This window comes from Takifugu rubripes, chromosome 5 (genome assembly GCF_901000725.2).
Source record: "Takifugu rubripes chromosome 5, fTakRub1.2, whole genome shotgun sequence".
Classification (NCBI taxonomy): Eukaryota; Metazoa; Chordata; class Actinopteri; order Tetraodontiformes; family Tetraodontidae; genus Takifugu; species Takifugu rubripes.
Genome location: NC_042289.1, coordinates 11,924,442 through 11,941,061, shown reverse-complemented (window position 1 = coordinate 11,941,061; position 16,620 = coordinate 11,924,442). Strand labels below are relative to the sequence as shown.

General features: G+C 48.9%; 2 protein-coding genes across 8 annotated transcripts; both read right to left on the bottom strand.

Moving 5' to 3' along the window:
• Positions 1-810: 810 nt before the first annotated feature.
• phospho1 (phosphoethanolamine/phosphocholine phosphatase 1) lies at positions 811-3,295 on the bottom strand. Of its 4 annotated transcripts, none has more exons than XM_029836178.1 (3): positions 2,744-3,295; positions 2,518-2,560; positions 811-2,097 (listed from the first exon to the last, which is right to left on the bottom strand). In XM_029836178.1, exon 3 carries the CDS (start codon positions 2,057-2,059, stop codon positions 1,298-1,300), a length of 762 nt encoding a protein of 253 aa, XP_029692038.1. In that variant the 5' UTR covers positions 2,060-2,097; positions 2,518-2,560; positions 2,744-3,295; the 3' UTR covers positions 811-1,297. The 4 variants fall into 4 exon arrangements, with proteins under 4 accessions (XP_029692038.1, XP_003964948.1, XP_029692036.1 ...); XM_003964899.3 differs by having other exon boundaries at positions 811-2,236; positions 2,734-3,294; XM_029836176.1 differs by having other exon boundaries at positions 2,734-3,294.
• Positions 3,296-4,202: 907 nt separating this feature from the next.
• On the bottom strand, positions 4,203-16,315 carry znf652 (zinc finger protein 652). Of its 4 annotated transcripts, XR_003888461.1 has the most exons (7): positions 15,987-16,315; positions 11,257-12,734; positions 10,497-10,644; positions 10,150-10,265; positions 8,929-9,073; positions 6,529-7,270; positions 4,203-5,103 (listed from the first exon to the last, which is right to left on the bottom strand). XR_003888461.1 is itself a non-coding variant. In XM_003964898.3 (6 exons), exons 2-6 carry the CDS (start codon positions 12,283-12,285, stop codon positions 6,648-6,650), a joined length of 2,061 nt encoding a protein of 686 aa, XP_003964947.3. In that variant the 5' UTR covers positions 12,286-12,734; positions 15,987-16,315; the 3' UTR covers positions 4,203-6,647. The 4 variants fall into 4 exon arrangements, 3 of the variants coding, with proteins under 3 accessions (XP_003964947.3, XP_011602490.2, XP_011602488.2); XM_003964898.3 differs by having other exon boundaries at positions 4,203-7,270; XM_011604188.2 differs by lacking the exon at positions 15,987-16,315 and adding an exon at positions 15,854-15,986 and having other exon boundaries at positions 4,203-7,270.
• Positions 16,316-16,620: the final 305 nt, after the last annotated feature.

Sequence of the window (16,620 nt, the reverse complement as noted above, 5' to 3'; positions counted from 1 at the left end):
TTCAGCTCTCTATCGCCTCCTAGGGTCAACGGGACGAAATCACCTTATAGAACTGAAGACGAAACGCCTATAATATGAGACAGAAAACGTAACAAACATTTTAAAAAAAATCGATTTAATTAATTAAATTAATGACTAAACAGCTTACGTTAAACTGGATGACTTGTGAGCGTTCACCAACAATATTTCCTTATCGAATCGCGGTCTCCTTGCTTTTACATGCTAAATGTATGCAAGGGCTCAGTAGATTATTACCAAGAATAAACCTGAAAATATCGGTAAAATTAGACTGCGTTGACTGAATACACTTGCGCCAAGTAAAATATTGCCAAACACCCATAACGTTGAAGTTCCAAAATGTGACCACAGGGGCACTCTAATTCAAGAAACACCGGTTTATAACCCGTCTTAGTTTAAATATGGTCAACTTGTGGTTTGAATTTCTTTCATGACAAATGAATGACAGCAAGTGTCACAATGTATTAAATGAAAATCACCTATCAGGCGTTAGGCTAAATGAAGATTTTCTTATCCACTACAAATATTGGGACAATGAGAAAGATTTCGAATCCCATTCTATGAAAATATCGAGGACAACCTTTTGGCCAACACACTCGAGTAAAGTGCGTTTTATGTAGAGTTGATCTTTAATCACTGTTGCGTTCAAAGACCAGGAAAGCTGAGTTAATATATACATGCATTATATTGCATGTTTGGTGACTAAGGACAATATTTACTTATAGTTTCTGGGAAGTGAAACACGTGTTTCAGTGATAGCAACCTTACTCAAATATTGAATGCACACGTTGTTCAGTTGATGGCTTTATTCCTGCTGGTGTCAATATTTTAAGGCAAGTGACCACGACGTAAAAACAAGACAAAACACACAAGTGAACATGTTCTAACATAGATTCTCTGAGAAGAATGTCAACAATAGTTCTTGGACTTTTCAGACTGTATCTCTGATTTCATTCATCATTACGATATTTGTATTATGTACAAAAGTGCAGCATGAATTAAATTAAACCTCTTTATTTTAACAGTCGGTTTTATCCACTAGAGTACTTAAACAAATGTCCTTCTTATGGTGGCATTTGTAGTTCAAGTTATATTCTTACTGAAAACATTTAATTAAGCGAGTAGATGAAGGGAACTGGTGATAGAATCGTGACCTCGAGACGCACGTGTGAGGAGTAAAAGTGACACACAATGTAAATAACAGTACACGGGACTTGGAACATGGTCTGGATTTATGGTACCTAAACCTGCCCCCCCCCACCCCCACCCCCACCCCCCTCTACTCCACCAGCAGCCTCCTCAGCCGCTGCACCACCTCCTCCGCACTGACCCACGGGGCCGTGACCGCCTTGAACTCTCCGGGCATGGCTTCGTGGGTCTCCGTGATCAGCCGGTGCATGGGGAAATCCCGTCGCGGGAAGGCGATGTCTCGGGGTCCCAGGGCGAGTGCCGGACAGAAGTCATTGGCTCCGTCCCCCACATAGAAGACCCTCTGGTACGGACGCCCCCTCTCCTGCGCCCGGCGACTCACGTAGTCCCGAACGACCGCCTGCTTGCACATGTTGTCCGGGCACCGCAGGCACTCGTGGGAGTGGTAGGGCCGCATCACCAGCCGGCCGTCCTTGTTGAAGGTCGCCGGGTTGGTGAAAATCCGGTGGAAGATTTGGCGGACGCCGTTTCGCCGCAGCCAAGACTCGATGAAGAAGGTGTTGGCGTCGGACACCAGCACCACCTCAAAGTCCTGCCGGGTGCGCAGGAACTGGAAGAGGGTGAGCATGCCGGGGGACGCCGGCAGCTTCTCCATGACGTTGCGCATGTCGCTCTCGGTGACGCCGTGCTCCGCCAGGTAGGCCAGGACGCGCTGCATGTACTCGTTGTAGCGGCCGGGCTGGTAGGTGTCCTTCAGCCAGCTGGGGAGGTGCTGACCCGGGGCGGCCTGCACCACCATGTCGTCGCTGGTTTCATCCACGATGGTCTCGTCAAAGTCAAAGAAGATGAGGAAGCGCTTGTTGTTGGAGATGTGCGCCGACTGAGAGGCCATGATCTCTGTGCGTCTGGACCTCTGGGGCTCCCCCTCGCCTGGGGGATGAGGTGGAACATAACAACAATTGAAGAACAAATCCCCCATTATTGATTATGGAACACCCCTCGGTGCCCTCAAATGTCCGCTGCTGTTCTCCGGCTCTCCAACATCCTACGCCGGGCGGCGGGGGGCTGTCTGGGGAACAGATCAATGCACAGACGGAAAATGCGGGTATGAAAAAAGGGTCAAGACGTCTTCAGGTAGAAAAAGAACTAAACAATCTGGAAAAAAAATCATGTGAGAATGAGCCAAGGCAGCGTCTCCTTCAAGCATCATTCACCAACCCCGCTGTAACAGGTAAATATTAGTATGAGAACACGACAGGATTATCTCCATGGAAACGCAAAGGCTCTAGGCAGGACCTTATGTACATCCTGCAACCATGGAAAAATAACGCTGCCGTTATAGGAGCATACCTGAAATCGTTGAGGTCGGTCCGGAACCGCAAATTCAAGGTCTCTGAGCATAAAAAACAAACTAAATTATCTTTCAGACACCAGATACATTAAAGACAAACCAGTGAATTGACGAATATGAAAACTTGGAACTTATTCAGCTACACACAAGGTCACTATAAACGTCAGCATTTCGCGCATTTGTCCTTTTCAGAGAGAGTGAAAGGTTTGATTTACAGGAATAAACCTGCGTGAGCAGCGCCGGTTCTTGTCCTCGGTGTCGGCCAGGTCCGGTCCACTTGCAGGAGGTGCAGAGACAGAGTTCGGCCGGTTTGAACGCGCACTTTTATGCGACGACGGGAACAGCTGGAGCCGCTGTGGAGCGTGAGCGCGCCTGCAAGACCGCCCTTGTAATAACAGCCTACCGTGCGCGTTCACGGTGCACTTTCCAGGAGCAAACGGGAACGGCGAAAAACAGTTTGTAACAATTGTGGAACACTGGAACATGTGAACGAGCTCAGCTTCGGGTCAGATTATCCGGTTTTTTTTCTGCATTTGCAAAAGTCAGGAGAGACTTAAAGATTCTGGTTTAAGCTGCCCTGGAGGTAAAAAAAACAACAAAAAAAACAGGGTACAAGGTGCGATCTTGTCTTGAGGGCAAAAACAAAGCAGACACACGTGAGTGCGCGTCCGTGTGGCTCTGTTCTCGCTTCTCTAAACAGGGTCTTATTTTACCACGTGATGCGTTTATTGCGGACAAATAACGGCCAAAATGGTGGCATAAACACTCATTTCTGACCTTTGACCCGTGCTATATTTGTGTATATATGCTATATTTGATTCAAGTGGGGAAAAAAAAAAAAAAATCAAAGTAAATCATATCAGTACCCTTTAATACCAAAAAACTAAAAATACAGTGAGTTGTGCCCCCCCCACCCCCCAAACCTGGCAAATACTCAGAATAATGGAAAGTTTCAGTGCAGCAATGCTTGATAAACACAATGTAAAGCCCTCCTCTCCTTATCTGCCTGCCGACAGACACCCCTTCCCCTTCATGAGGCGTAATGACTAACAGCTGGGGGCACTGGGAGGGGGCGCGAGACTATTTCCAAGCCCAAATGGGAAAGGAGATGCAGTGGCGGTGTGTTATTATCTCCTCTGCTCTGAAGCAGGCCTTGCTACCTGACCACCCACTCACCAGCACTGACGCACTTCTCCCTACCCATAATCCCCCACTGCCTCCTCGCGGCACCGTGAGTCACCAGCGCCCCACTTGAAACCTTCCACGGAGATGGAGGGCACATTTCAGCGAGCGCTCTACGCGCGGCGAGTGCCTTGATGTCCTGCTGGAGGAAGACAAACACTGGTGGTAACGAGCCAGCGCCTCCCAGCGCTGCACCGGTCCGCAGTCACGGAGCCGCTATATAAACACGTATAGGAGATGGAGCAATAGATGTTAGAAAAACAAACCCCCACTTCCCTCACGTGCGCTGAAAACGCTATCTCATCTGTCATGTGTATCAGGCAGATGTTTGGTTGGAAGCCAAGAACCCAGTGAACTTGAACTAGCGCAGGAGCAGAAGGAAGCCGGGGCTTTTCTGTTTTTCTCCGAAGCTTCAAGTGAGACCAAATCTGCTGAGCTGGAGCCCGTCGCGCTTCACACACACACACACACTCAGCAGAAGATAAAGACCCACACGTGACAATCATGGCTACTTGTTTTTACTTCTTAAAGTTAGCAGTCAGTTAAATGTACATTATCAAAAAAAGGCCCAACTTTTTGACTTCTCCCCCAACTTTCAGATGACATACAAAAAAAAGGACAAACGGGGACATTATAAAGCTGCACATTTTGTACCAGATACAATAATAAAATACGAATTGCTACATTAAGTGGTTAAAAATACAAAGGGAGAAAAGTATATTGATTTTTTTTAAAATATCTTTAAAGAACACACATGTTATGCTTTCTTAACTATCCAAGGATTTTAGTAGAAAGTGCATTCTAAGTAACAAAGAAAGGAGGAGATTCATTCGGCAAACTGGAAAAAAAAAAGAAAGTAGGGCACGACGGATGAAAACACCATGAACAAACATAACAGAAAAATGTGTTCAGACCTGGAAGCGGCTAGTGGAAAGATGCCAAAGCAGGAAGAAGACTGCTTTTATTCTGACAGGTCCAAAGTGGAGCAAAACTGTATTTATTTGATGAAAAAAAATAAACAAAATTAGGAAATTCATGGAAATGCTAACAGAAATGTCCTTTGTTTGCTCCGGTTGCATCTGCACTACCCACTTCCACCTGGTTTCTCCTCCTTTCCTTGCCTAAAAACATCCACTCAGAGTCATCACCTCCACCTTTCCTCACGCAGCCAGCCCCCCCCCCCTCCCTGCGCTTCACCCACGCAGCAGTAAAGTGCAGAGAATACACACACATGTGCGCGCACACACACACACACACACACACACACGAAAGGCTTTTATAAAAAAAAAAAAAAAAAACTAAGACAAGGAATCGTACTGCAAAAGGTCACCAGCGAAGCCGAGGGGACCGGAGACGCCAAGGACGATGACGACGACCCGTGGAAATGGCAGATAATCACCAGTCTAAAAAAAAAAGACAGGGTCTCATAAATAACCCCACTCACTTCTGCATGAGCGCTGCCCCAGTACAAACTGGGAGACACAAGCAGCTTTTGGTAGGAAAAACTGGGAGAATCCAGACACACACACGTACTCGCTTTAATGCTGCTCTCGGACACACATCTGCTTGCTGTCAGAGTGGGTAAAGGTTTGACAAGCGACACGTTTACATCCAACATTCAGGCCACCAGCCGTTACATTAATAAATGTACTGTGAGTTGATCATATATACTTATATCTGTATAGGAATTAAAGTTGGTGAGCGCAGCCTCTCATCCTGACAGCACGGTTTATCTACACTGCAGAAGCATTCGTAGCTTAAGAAACGAGGATCATAGCAGAGGGGAAAAAACACCTCCGTCGTCCCATTTAGGCCACATTCAAAATGTTTTGACACGTCTCTGCTCATACAGACAACACGTCCGTACAATTAAAAAATGTTTATGTCGTTCCCCCCCAAACCAAAAAGGTGGAAAAAAGAGGAAAAAGTAAAGCCGCAAGCTCGGAACTGCAATAAAAAAAAAAATAATCAAAAGTCCAGGTGTGTATGTGGCGCATCACATGACCCTTGACACAGTAACCCGTATTATTTAAACAGCAGCAGAGGAAGGTGGGGGGAATCCTGATGGGGCCATGTGAACGGCCCCTCACAGTGGCAGTATTTGACAGTCATCTGTTACGGGAAAGCATCTTCCAAAATCTGAGGCTGCCCTGCTCCCAGTAAAGGAACCAGTGCCCGTCTGGTCTTTTGTGTGCGCGTGTGCTTGAGCAAGCGTGACGCTTGTGTAACCGCGGCGCGGCCGCCCTAAAATGTAGCCCACGATAGAAGGGCCTTCTGAAAGATCACACTTCCAAAAAAAATGTGAATGTATGAAAGAAAATTAAGAACGGTTTCATGTCCTGGAATGGAAAGCACCAATTAATGAATCTGGAGAAGAACCAGGCCTGGTTTCAACAGCCCGTTGCCTCCGGCGTGTCCACTGATTGTTTGATCTTCCAGCGGAAGGCTTGACCCCCGCAGGAAGGCTCAGATACAGTCACAACATTCATTTGACGTTTCTACGGGGCGGGCCGGAGGAGGACGTGGCGAGTATTGCTGCGGAGGGAGCTGCAGATTGTCCTGACCGACGCGCACCCACGGGTCCGTCGGACCGAAGGGTCGCCCACACTCGTTCATGAAGATAATATTGATGATACCAATGTACAGGTGGAGGACTTGCACAGAACCCTTTCCTAGGAAAACGATTTCAAAAATCTAGAGGTTATAAGATATTTCATCCGACCAGCTAAATATCCTGTGTGCTAAGGGGGCGATAGTCTACATCCCATACACACGTGTGTGTGTGGGTGTGTGTGTGTGTGTGTGTTGAGCTGGACTGAAGACAGCACCTTTACGTGATGTGCCTTGCAACTGCATCCGAGGCAGGACTCCGAGGAGGAGGAATCAAGGCGTGGTTTGGCATGGCCCCCCCCCCCCCCCCCCCCATCCCCACAGCTGGAGCAAAGGTTCAGTGGTGGTGCTGGGGCGCTCCTGGGCCCTTATCAGGGGGGGGCATGTGGTGCAGGTAGCTGCTGTCTTCATGCCCGCAATGGTTTAAGGGCTCACTTTTGAAAAGGGCAGGGGGCGGGGGCAGGTGAGAGACTGAGGGAACAGCCAGGTGGTGGTGGGGGTGCGCTGAGGGGTGCTGGGGTGTGTTGGTGATGTGCGGTTGAGCCGTGGTGGGGTGGGGGTGGAGGTGGGAGGGGGTCGAAGGGAGCTGCGCTTGGGTGAACGCGTGTCCAACGGGGCCCCGCTGAGGTAAGTGTCCTCCCGCGGGGCCGAGACCCAGAGGCGCTGACGAGGCGGGGGGGGTTGTGGTCGACGGACCCGGACCAGACGGAGAAGAGGAGGAGAAGGTGTTGCCGAAGATCCGGACAGGCACCGTCGGGCCACTGGTCTGCAGAACCACTGGGCTGGTGACCCGGAAACACTTCTCCTTGTGTGCTTTGAGCATGTTGGAGAAGCGGAAGCGCTGGCCACACACCTCGCAGGGATACGGCTTCTCCCCCGTGTGGGTGCGGCGGTGGCGCTTCATGTTGGGCCGGCTGGTGAAGCTCTTCCCACAGATCTCACAGATGAACGGCTTCTCGCCTGCGCAGATCGGGGGAAGCAGAGACACAAGGGGAGCAGAAACCGGCTTCAGTTCACACAAAGATCTTAATTACATAGAATCTTGCACCAAATCGAGCTCTTTCATTGTCAGAAGTGATGGTTGGGAGGGGTTTTTTTTTTTTTCTTTCCTTTCTTAAACAATCGACTAAAGCTTTGCTGATGACAAGCTCAACTTTGCCCAGAAGCAAGGTTGTATTTGAAAAATGCTAATAAGATGCCATGCTGGAGTGGGGGTCTTTGCCGCTCTCCCACCCACTCTGCAGGAAGTTATTAGAATTCACACTGAGGGGAAGAGACGTGAAAGTGAACAACAGCAGCTCCGCTGGAATATCGCTCTCATTAACCTCCCTCCACACAGCTCCTGAATATGCTGCTGCTACCCACACAAGCAGCTATTAAAAGGCCGCTGAAGGGCTCAACAAATGCTTCATTCATGCATTAGATTATAAATGAAGCTTCTCTCATCTGCCTTAACATAAACACTGATAGATACAGACAGAGAGAGAACCCAAATGAAGTGTTCTGTTTAAAACATGCTGCCTATTTCAGAGCAGGAACTGGGTGTGTCTCCTTGAGCGGGAGGCTAAATTGAATGCTAGCTGAGGATAGAACAGGGCAGCATAATTACACATTACAAAAAGATCCTGTGGGCCAATGGAGAGCAGTGTGTCCACCCATAACGGGCAGGGCCGCGAAAGCAACCCATATAGGACACACAGGCTGCAATTCTCATGCTGATCTTGGAAATAGAAGCACGGGCGGGACAGAAAATCAGAAGGCTGGAATACAGCATGTGTGAGGGTAGTCATTATAAACCACAATCTATGCAAGTGGAGACTTTTATGTTGAACGACCTCTCATTAGAAACACTGGGCGACGTCGCCTTGATCACAGGACAAAGTCCTTCTTGGAAACGTCCAAATTCTGTTTTTAGGAAGCCAATGTTAAACGGTCCAGGGTTATTTTAGGAAGGTTTTCATCACAAAACATTACCTTTCTGACAAAAACAAAAGTCATCTTTGGGGCTGTATTGTATTACTACTCACAAAGCCCTGTTGCAAAGCCTGAATACCAGCACCATTCATGTGATAAATCATTGCTCACAAAGACAGAACAAGCCCAGGAGTTAAAATTAAACCTAGTATTTAGTTCTCTGGCTGCTGCCAAAAAAGGGTTGAAACAAGACTGTAACGGACCGAACACCAGCAGAGATGGCGTGTATGTGCAGTGGCTACGTACCCAGATACCCAACGACCACCTCCTCGTGCACGTTTACAGACTGGAGCCACAGGAGAGGTTTGCAGCTCTGCACTGAATCCCAACAGGGGTTGTTGTTGTCTTTTGTGCCTCTAGGTTGCTAACATGTTAGCGGGCTAATGTATTTACGAGAATCTTTATTGAACAAGGTTCTGGCTGATTACCAACCATCCATTGGGTGTGTGAGGTCGTAGGTCATCCGTATGCCAACAACATTCCTGTTTTCATATTCAGTGGGGGAGGCCTATATTTGACAACCGCTGGTCTACGTCATACGTGGTGTTTACATGCTGCACCCTGAAGTCACGTCACCCTTCGGTGCACTTCAGAGTGGCCGCATGTTAGACACAAAGACTCCAGGATGGAGGCCGTTCTCTTACCTGTGTGTGTTTTCATGTGCTCATCAAAATACTGCTTCATGTTGAAGTCCTTGCCGCACCATTGGCACATGAACTGCTTGTGTCCGATGTGTATGCTCATGTGGGAGCGCAGCTGGTACTTGTACTGGAACCGCTCGTCACAGTTCTAAAGCTCGGCAGAGGAATTCAGAACACCGAGGTCAGAACACAGAGAGCAAACGTTCACAGGTGCCAACAACAACAAAAAACATCTTCCTCTTTCAACTAGCTGTAAATAACACTGAAAAGAGTCAGGAAGGGTGATGAATTTGGAACTTTACTTGATAAATGTTTGGCTTTGAGCAAACCATTAACAACCTGAATGAAAGAGTGCAGGAGTGTGTAGTTAGTCGGTTATTTTCCGACCCGGAGTCGTTTAAATTCTTAACAGAACCACCTGGCTAAATAAGCATGTGTGCGGTATGAAGCGGCAGATTCCACAGACCACCGAGACAGACTTACGCACCCCCCCCCCCCACCCGATACATGTGTAATCACAGATTGTCAAGTAGCATGACTTCAAGCATTTAATTAAAGCGGCTCTGCCCAGAAACACGTGTTCCCGGTGTGCCATCGATTTGAGCAGCTGGACATGAAAGGGCCTCGAAAGGGAGCAAAACGCCCCATCTGTCAAACTCCCGGGAGTCAGACAAGGATACGATAATCAAAGGGATCCCCGCTGAACCGAAAGAAGCCTGGAAAAGCGCACACGTGCTGTGACAAATGATTCGGAAATGATGCCCTGCGACACATCTGCTCACACCTGCTGCACTATTAGGCCGCAGAAAGGCGACGTCGGCCGAACAACACCGGCTTTGTTGGTCCCTCACACGAGGGAAAGCCTTCAAATTCCTCAGCTGAGCCACGAATCCAAATATTTAGCTAAATCCTGACCCGAGTCGCTGGAGCTGAACTGTGCCACCACATCGCATGTTTCCACAGAGAGTATAAAAGAGGAGCAGACACACAAATGACAGCTGGGAGGGAAACACATTATTTAATCCACTCGCTGCAGAGAGGAAATGTCCCTGGAACAGAACTCTCGGCCTCTCACACGTGGCAGCGTTCTGGACCTCAACAGCAAAACGGTGACAGATAATCCGCTAAAAATGCCCACCGTGTGTGCTACAATAGCCAGAGATTCCCCTGATTAGGGTGAGGGCATAGCCTGCTGGTGTGAGCACACCGGTGACTGGGACCTACCTCACAACGGAAGGGCTTCTCCCCAGAGTGCTGCAGCGAGTGAACTTTTAAAGACATGCTGCGTTTGAACGACTTCCCACAAGTCTCACAGGTAAACGGCATATCCTTGGTGTGAGCTGAGAGAGACAGAGAGAACAATGTGGTGACAACTGCCAGCACCTTCGTACGACGACGCAACGTCAGCGCCAGGTGAAGATGGAGCAGGCCGAACAACATGGGTAGGGGAGAAATTCAGCAGATCCTTATTAGTAATATTCACCAATACCATAAAGGAACTAAAGGTAGTTGGGAAGTGTTGATCTTGCGTAAAAAAAGGAAAATACAGGAAGTAAAATGCTAATACTTACCAACCATATGCTTACGGACGTGAGCCATGGTGTAGAACTTCTTCTCGCAGATTTCACACGAGAATTTCTTTTCGGCATAGCCGTGCACAATCTTAATGTGCTCGTGCAGGGACCACAGCTTCTTGAAAGACTTGTTGCAGGAGACACACTGGTAGACAAAGAGAAATCATCACATTAATTGTTGTTGTTGCAGAAAAACACCTGAAGAACCTCTGACGACCAAGAGACGGGTCGTTATAATGAGTTCATTATGCTCTAGCGCCCTCTGCTGGTCAAGCGCCGCAGGTATTTGTTCCGTACTTGAATAATTATCAGATTCACCACAAGAGTTTAAAGCTGTCACGATTCACTTAATTCAGATCTTACGTTTTAAGATTCACACCTGTTGGGACGGAAGCTTTTGTTTCAAAACCAGCACAAAGTGTAGACTGAATCGACCACAGGAAACCATTTGCATGCACACTGTGCTGCCTACAGCACAGAAAATCCCCCCCACCCCATTCCAGTTTCTCTTTGGCCGAGATATAAACATCATGTGAGCTTTTTGATATTCAGAGTTGTTTTTGTTTTACCCTGGGACCAGGGCGCTGTCACACCAGCGCTTTAATCCCGCAGGCTGAAGTCATTATTGCCAACCCAAAAATTCTAATAAACAGGGCTAACGCGCTAACTGTAGTAGAATGTTGCAACGGTAAAGCTAAAGCACCACAGTGTGAGTGCAAAACAAGGATGATTAATAAGAGGTGCATGTTTGCGCTACCTGGATGTTCTTCTCACATTCGGTCTGCTGATGTAAGGCCAGTTCGCTCTCCAGAACAAACTTTTTGCCACACTTGTCACAAATCTGCATTCGTCTGTGTGTGACATTCATGTGCTTCTCCAGGTACCAGCGCGTGTTAAACACTCGTGGGCACTTTTCGCAGGCCAACATTTCCTTTTCTTCCATGTCCGGCTTCCCTCCGGCGTTGATGGAGCCTGCAGATGATGCGGCTGACCTGGTAGACCTGCGCTTGGTCTTGGGGCGCTCCATGCGCTTCTGGCGCCCCCTGGTGGCCATTCCAGCAGTGGCAGTGCTCAGAGCTGTCCTAAGGCTTTTTCTTCGTGGCTGGCTGTTAGCTGCTGTGCTAGTAGCACTCCGACGAGCCCTCTTTGACCTTGACCTTTGAGTCGCAATCTCATCTTCCTCGTCGTCTTCCTCTTCTTCCTCCTCCTCATCCGGGCTGTCGTCCTCCTCCTCGTCTTCCCCTTCGTCGTGGTCCTCGTCGTCGTCCTCATCGCTGCCCGCTCGCTCGGAGTCTTCGGCTGCATTTCCAGTTTTGTTGTCCCCCTTTGACACATGGAGCGTCTGGTTATTCAGGTTCACCTCAACGATGATCTGCTCGCGCTTGAAGCCCTCCTCCTCTCCGTCCTCTTCCTCGCCGTCCTCTTCGTCATCCGTTTCATCAGACGTGGCGTCGTTGCCGGCCTCAGCGCCCTGCGCCGCCACCTCCTGTGCCGCCGCGCCCTCTCTGAAATACGGCTGATGCGGCTGAGACGTCACATGTTGAGCAGGCAACTGACTCACGTTCTGATCTCCCATGGACGTCTTGGGGGCCATTTTATTGTCCACCAACACAGAAAAAGGCTTCCCACCGACCTCCCGCTTATAAAGCTTGCCCGTCAGGTCCAGATCGGAATTAGCGGAGTAAATGTAGGACTGGGACACCGGTGCCCTCCGTCCTTCCTCCTGTGACATCCCGCCAAGGCTCGGGAGAGAGATCTCCTCCTTAAAGCTCTTGCAGGATTTCATGAAGAGGGACAGGAAATGGGAGTCGGTGGGGGTGCAAGATAATAAAAAACAGTAACTTCAGGAGATTAGCAGCCTCTACGAGCCGGGTGCGCCACACCGATTCCCCGCCTTCCTTTAAATGGAGAGACAGGAAGGAGGGGAAGAGGTGACAGAGAGTCAGCCTGATTCAAAAAGGGCATCCATCCTCTCCAAGCCAAGAAGCGCAGTCGGAAAGACATAAAATCCGCTTGAGGTCGGTCTCATCCGTTCAGACATCAGTCAAAGGTCATCGTCTTTGATGGCGAAGGTCTGAAGCTAAAACACTCGGCTGTGCGTGGAACGGGCAGCTGGCAGATTCAGCGTCTCAACAGGCCACCGCCATCTTCAAGCCGCAGCACTGGTAGAGAGGAGCCGGGTTCCAGGCACGGAGCTGCTGCGGGGATCTGGAAGCGCCTTCGGCTGTGCATTACCTGGGAGATGAGATCAGAAAAGGTCTAGAATTTAGTCAAGAAAATGCGAAGTGAAACTACAGACATCAGTGAGCAGCACGTTTACCCACAGATGTTTCAGAGCTGGGGTGTAGGAGTAAAACCACAACCATCACAGCTGAACACAACTTCGAATTCAGAGACGTGATATTGCCACCGAGAGACACATTTACATTTTAAACACAAACCATTTTTGGCCCCTTGTCCCATATTTAGAGCAGACGTAAAAGGACACGTTTCTGCGAGATCGCGTCGCGACGACGGTCAGGATTTCTCATGTTTTAAAAAACAGGAAAAAAAAAATCAAAGATTCTCACGGCACGATCGATAACCACACCTAGATGAGGAAAGTATCGTTATTAAACGGCCCTTTGCAAAAACAAGCCCACACCCAACATTTGGGCCGCGCACCACTTTTCACACGCGGCGTTGACTGCCCTGGCGCACGCTTTCTGGGGAAAGAACATTTAAAAGTGCAAACAGAGAGAATAATTTATTACCCGGGGGGGGCGACTGGGCGAGTTTAATGATGATAAACACGAGATGGAGACTGGGTTAAAGTCGACGTGCACACTTACCTCCATTGACTGTTAGAAAGAATCGGGTAACCGCAGCAGAGATGTTTGTTGCAAACATAAACCACAGGAAACTATTTTCTCTCGCGTGGAGGTTAAAGGCTGCAGGTAGCAGAGTGTCTGGTTGCCAGGTTTGTGTGAGGACGAAAGATCCATTTTTAATAAACGGACACTTCTTTCCATTTCGAGGAGTGCACATTATTGGAGCTGATGCACATCAGAGGCTTTCTCTGACAGCTGACTGACCTCAAAAAACCTTAAACCCCAATCGCCATAATGAGCTTTCATTATGATGTTTTGTTCACCAGAAACCCTCCCAGAACAGAAAGCACCCCCCCCCCCCCCGCTGTCTTCACTGAACACAGCAGCCAGATTTTCATATCCAAACATTCCCACACCCAAACTTAACGCGGCTTATTTTTCACTGACAATTAAATAGTTAAACACACACACTTATTTTGACAGCTACTTTCTTTTTTCTTCAGTCTTCCAATTCAAACAATCCATATTTACTTAAACAGCAGCTATTTCTGTGTTTATTCCCCCCCCAAGCACCAGCCACTTTAATAACTATTACAAATAACCATAGAAAAACAATGTTCCAGTATTTCCCTGTAACTTTTTCCTGCGTCTTGCTATAAGATAATAAATAACAGGCAGCCAAGTGGATCATTTTTTATTATTTCCTAGCTTCTGTGCTGGATTCGTAATAGCAGTTGAGATCTGTTGGCATTTTCTTCCTGTAACAGATGATTTCAGAGAAACTGCCGGTGTTTCTCTGAGCGCTGCGACCTGATCCGCACTGACGGGACCCCTTCAACCACCCGGCACACTTTGAGCGGGGCGAAGGAACATAAGCTGCACGAGGAACCTCCCATGGAACGCAACGCCATCGGATTCTCTTCATTATGAAGCTAAATCGAAGCAACACCCGCTGCTGGAGGCTGCATCAACCATACCGACTAAAACGCTCCAGCTGCTCGTCATTAGCAGTTGACTCATTTCTGAGTTTCATTGGCAGCGAAATAACGTGGTGCTTTGATGTGGCGATCCGGAGGAGAGGAGATTTCTCTGTATCAGGACTAATAAGAGGAGCATCACCTTGTCAGCTCGGGAACTTCCACGTTTTTATCTGCCGTTTTAAGCTCGCACGGGTTTCAGGGATGACGTTGGGAGGCGTTGCAACCAGGTGCATAAAAGAAAGATGCATATATTTAAAAAAAACAACAACCTTTAAGCAATAACTACTTTAATCGCAGCGATGATTAGAACAAAAAGCTCATTTCAGAGGTGGATCACGCGGCGGCTCAAGAGACTTTGTTTTAAAATGAACAAAATTAAATGTTTTGATGAGTGAGAGGATGAGACCCCCGCGGCAGCCTCACGGCTTCATATTCAGCCGTTCATCGCCCCCAGAGACCCAGCTCTCCTCTCAGGTCGAAACTTTAATGAGCTTTCTCTTTCAGAGGCTTGTGGAGGACCGTGTGAGGGTTCACATTCCTCACTCTGTCCAAACTCATAAGACCTTAACCAGCTCACGGTGCAGACTCGCTGCAGGAGTGCAGGACTCCTTAAAGCCCATTAGCGGGTCAAAGGTCAGCGCCTAATGTTTTTGTCTGCTAGGAATCATCTGTCCTATCACAAAACGGTGACAGAATAAATCAGAAGCTCGCACCGGTTTCATGTAGTGGTGCTCCTCTTTCTAATGGAAAAAGTCTACATGGGCACCTTTAATACCCACCATTTACACATTTCTGGCTTGTAAAAATATGTATTTAAATATAAGTGACACGACCTGGATCCACCGAGCTCGCTACATCCGAAAACAGGAGCCTGAAGGCACCGTCAAAGTTAATTGGACCAACGTGACGACATGTCGCGGAGCTGCTACTTTCTCCTTTTCACGGAACGAACCCCCGAACTTAAAACACTCTTTATTGCAGTGGAGGTTTCACGTACAAAGCAAAGGGTTAACCCCAACAGCAACACTGGACGCCGGGCAGGAGTGACAGCGCAGGCCTGACCAACTTAGGCTACTTAGCAAGCTAGCAATGCTCCATAGGCGCAACCCTATATAAACACACATGAAAAGCTAACTTGGCTACGTTAGCTCAAGCTGCTGCAGCGGGACGTTTTTATCAAAGTTCAGACGGCTAAAATGCGGGCGGGTGTCTTACACCATTTTAGAGTACAACGAACAATAAATGCTGGCGTGCATGGGCTAACAACAGCGAAAGGACTTTCACTTTTTTTTTTTTTTAAACCCCAACCCGACCAGTTGGGGCTAGTTAGCTCAAAGCTACCACCGTCGCCAGTAGGTGTTTAGCATTAACGCCACACCGGATTCCGGCGGTGCGCTTTGAAGAGGACAGCGTGACAGCGACAAGGACCCACGCCGAGCTGCGCCAAAAAGCCACTGTCACGCTTGGCCGCCGGTTTCTCTCCCCTCGGTCCCGACAAAACCCCGACCGCTGCGCGGACAGACCCACTCCGCTCGGCACTGTCACAAAGTCGGCGCTAGCTCACCTCACGGACAATTCCCACGGCATCCCCGCTCACCGGCGACGCGCGTCCGCTCTCCGCCGCGCTCGGCACACGCCAAACGACCCCCCGAAACCAAGTTGTGTAGCCGCATTTAGTGGCCACGGGGCTGACTTACCTCCGTCGAGAGCGACCTCCCTTCTGCGTTTGTGCAATCAGAGTTGCACAGATTCGGCGCCGCACGCGCACTTCTCTCGTTCGCCCCCCTCTCGGCTCTCGTCCGGGCATTTAGCGCCGGTCCCGCCGATGCTGTCAACGCGCAGAGTGCGCACAATGTTTTGGTGATGTGCGCTATATGCTGAGTGCGCGCTGGTAGTTTTCAGCTACGTGGCCCGACCGAGCACTCGCGCGTAACCACGGCCGTCCCGCGCTCATCCCAGGCATCCAGGCCGCCGTCTGGGCAGGCGCGCCGCTGTGCGTCGGTGTCTGGAATCTGTTCGTCTCCAAAGAAGCAGACAGGGGGCAGTGCGCGCACACGCCGAGCTCGTATCTGTCATCGCTCGAGCAGTGACGCGCAGGACGTCGTTATCTATTAAAAAGGGATTTGACTTTGAACACACAGGGCCCAACAGACCCGAGTTAAAGGCAAGAAGTAATCAGCAAAACCATCACGCACTTGCGTGCATCTTCATTTACAAGCTATCTGCAGTTTTATCTCACCAAGGAACTAATCTCCCAAAGCATCGCTCAACAATCTGCCTTCTGCTGAGCACTTTTAAAGGAGATTAAACAAATACATGAGTATTATAGTT

Excerpts from the sequence above, each read along its gene's own strand:
- znf652 (XM_003964898.3), bottom strand. The coding sequence starts at position 12,285 with ATGAAATCCTGCAAGAGCTTTAAGGAGGAGATCTCTCTCCCGAGCCTT. Across the intron at positions 9,074-10,149 it reads AGAAGCCCTTCCGTTGTGAG|AACTGTGACGAGCGGTTCCA; the intron begins GTAGGTCCCAGT and ends GCCGAGCTTTAG. Across the intron at positions 7,271-8,928 it reads GCACATGAAAACACACACAG|GCGAGAAGCCGTTCATCTGT; the intron begins GTAAGAGAACGG and ends CGATCTGCGCAG.
- phospho1 (XM_003964899.3), bottom strand. The coding sequence starts at position 2,146 with ATGGGGGATTTGTTCTTCAATTGTTGTTATGTTCCACCTCATCCCCCA.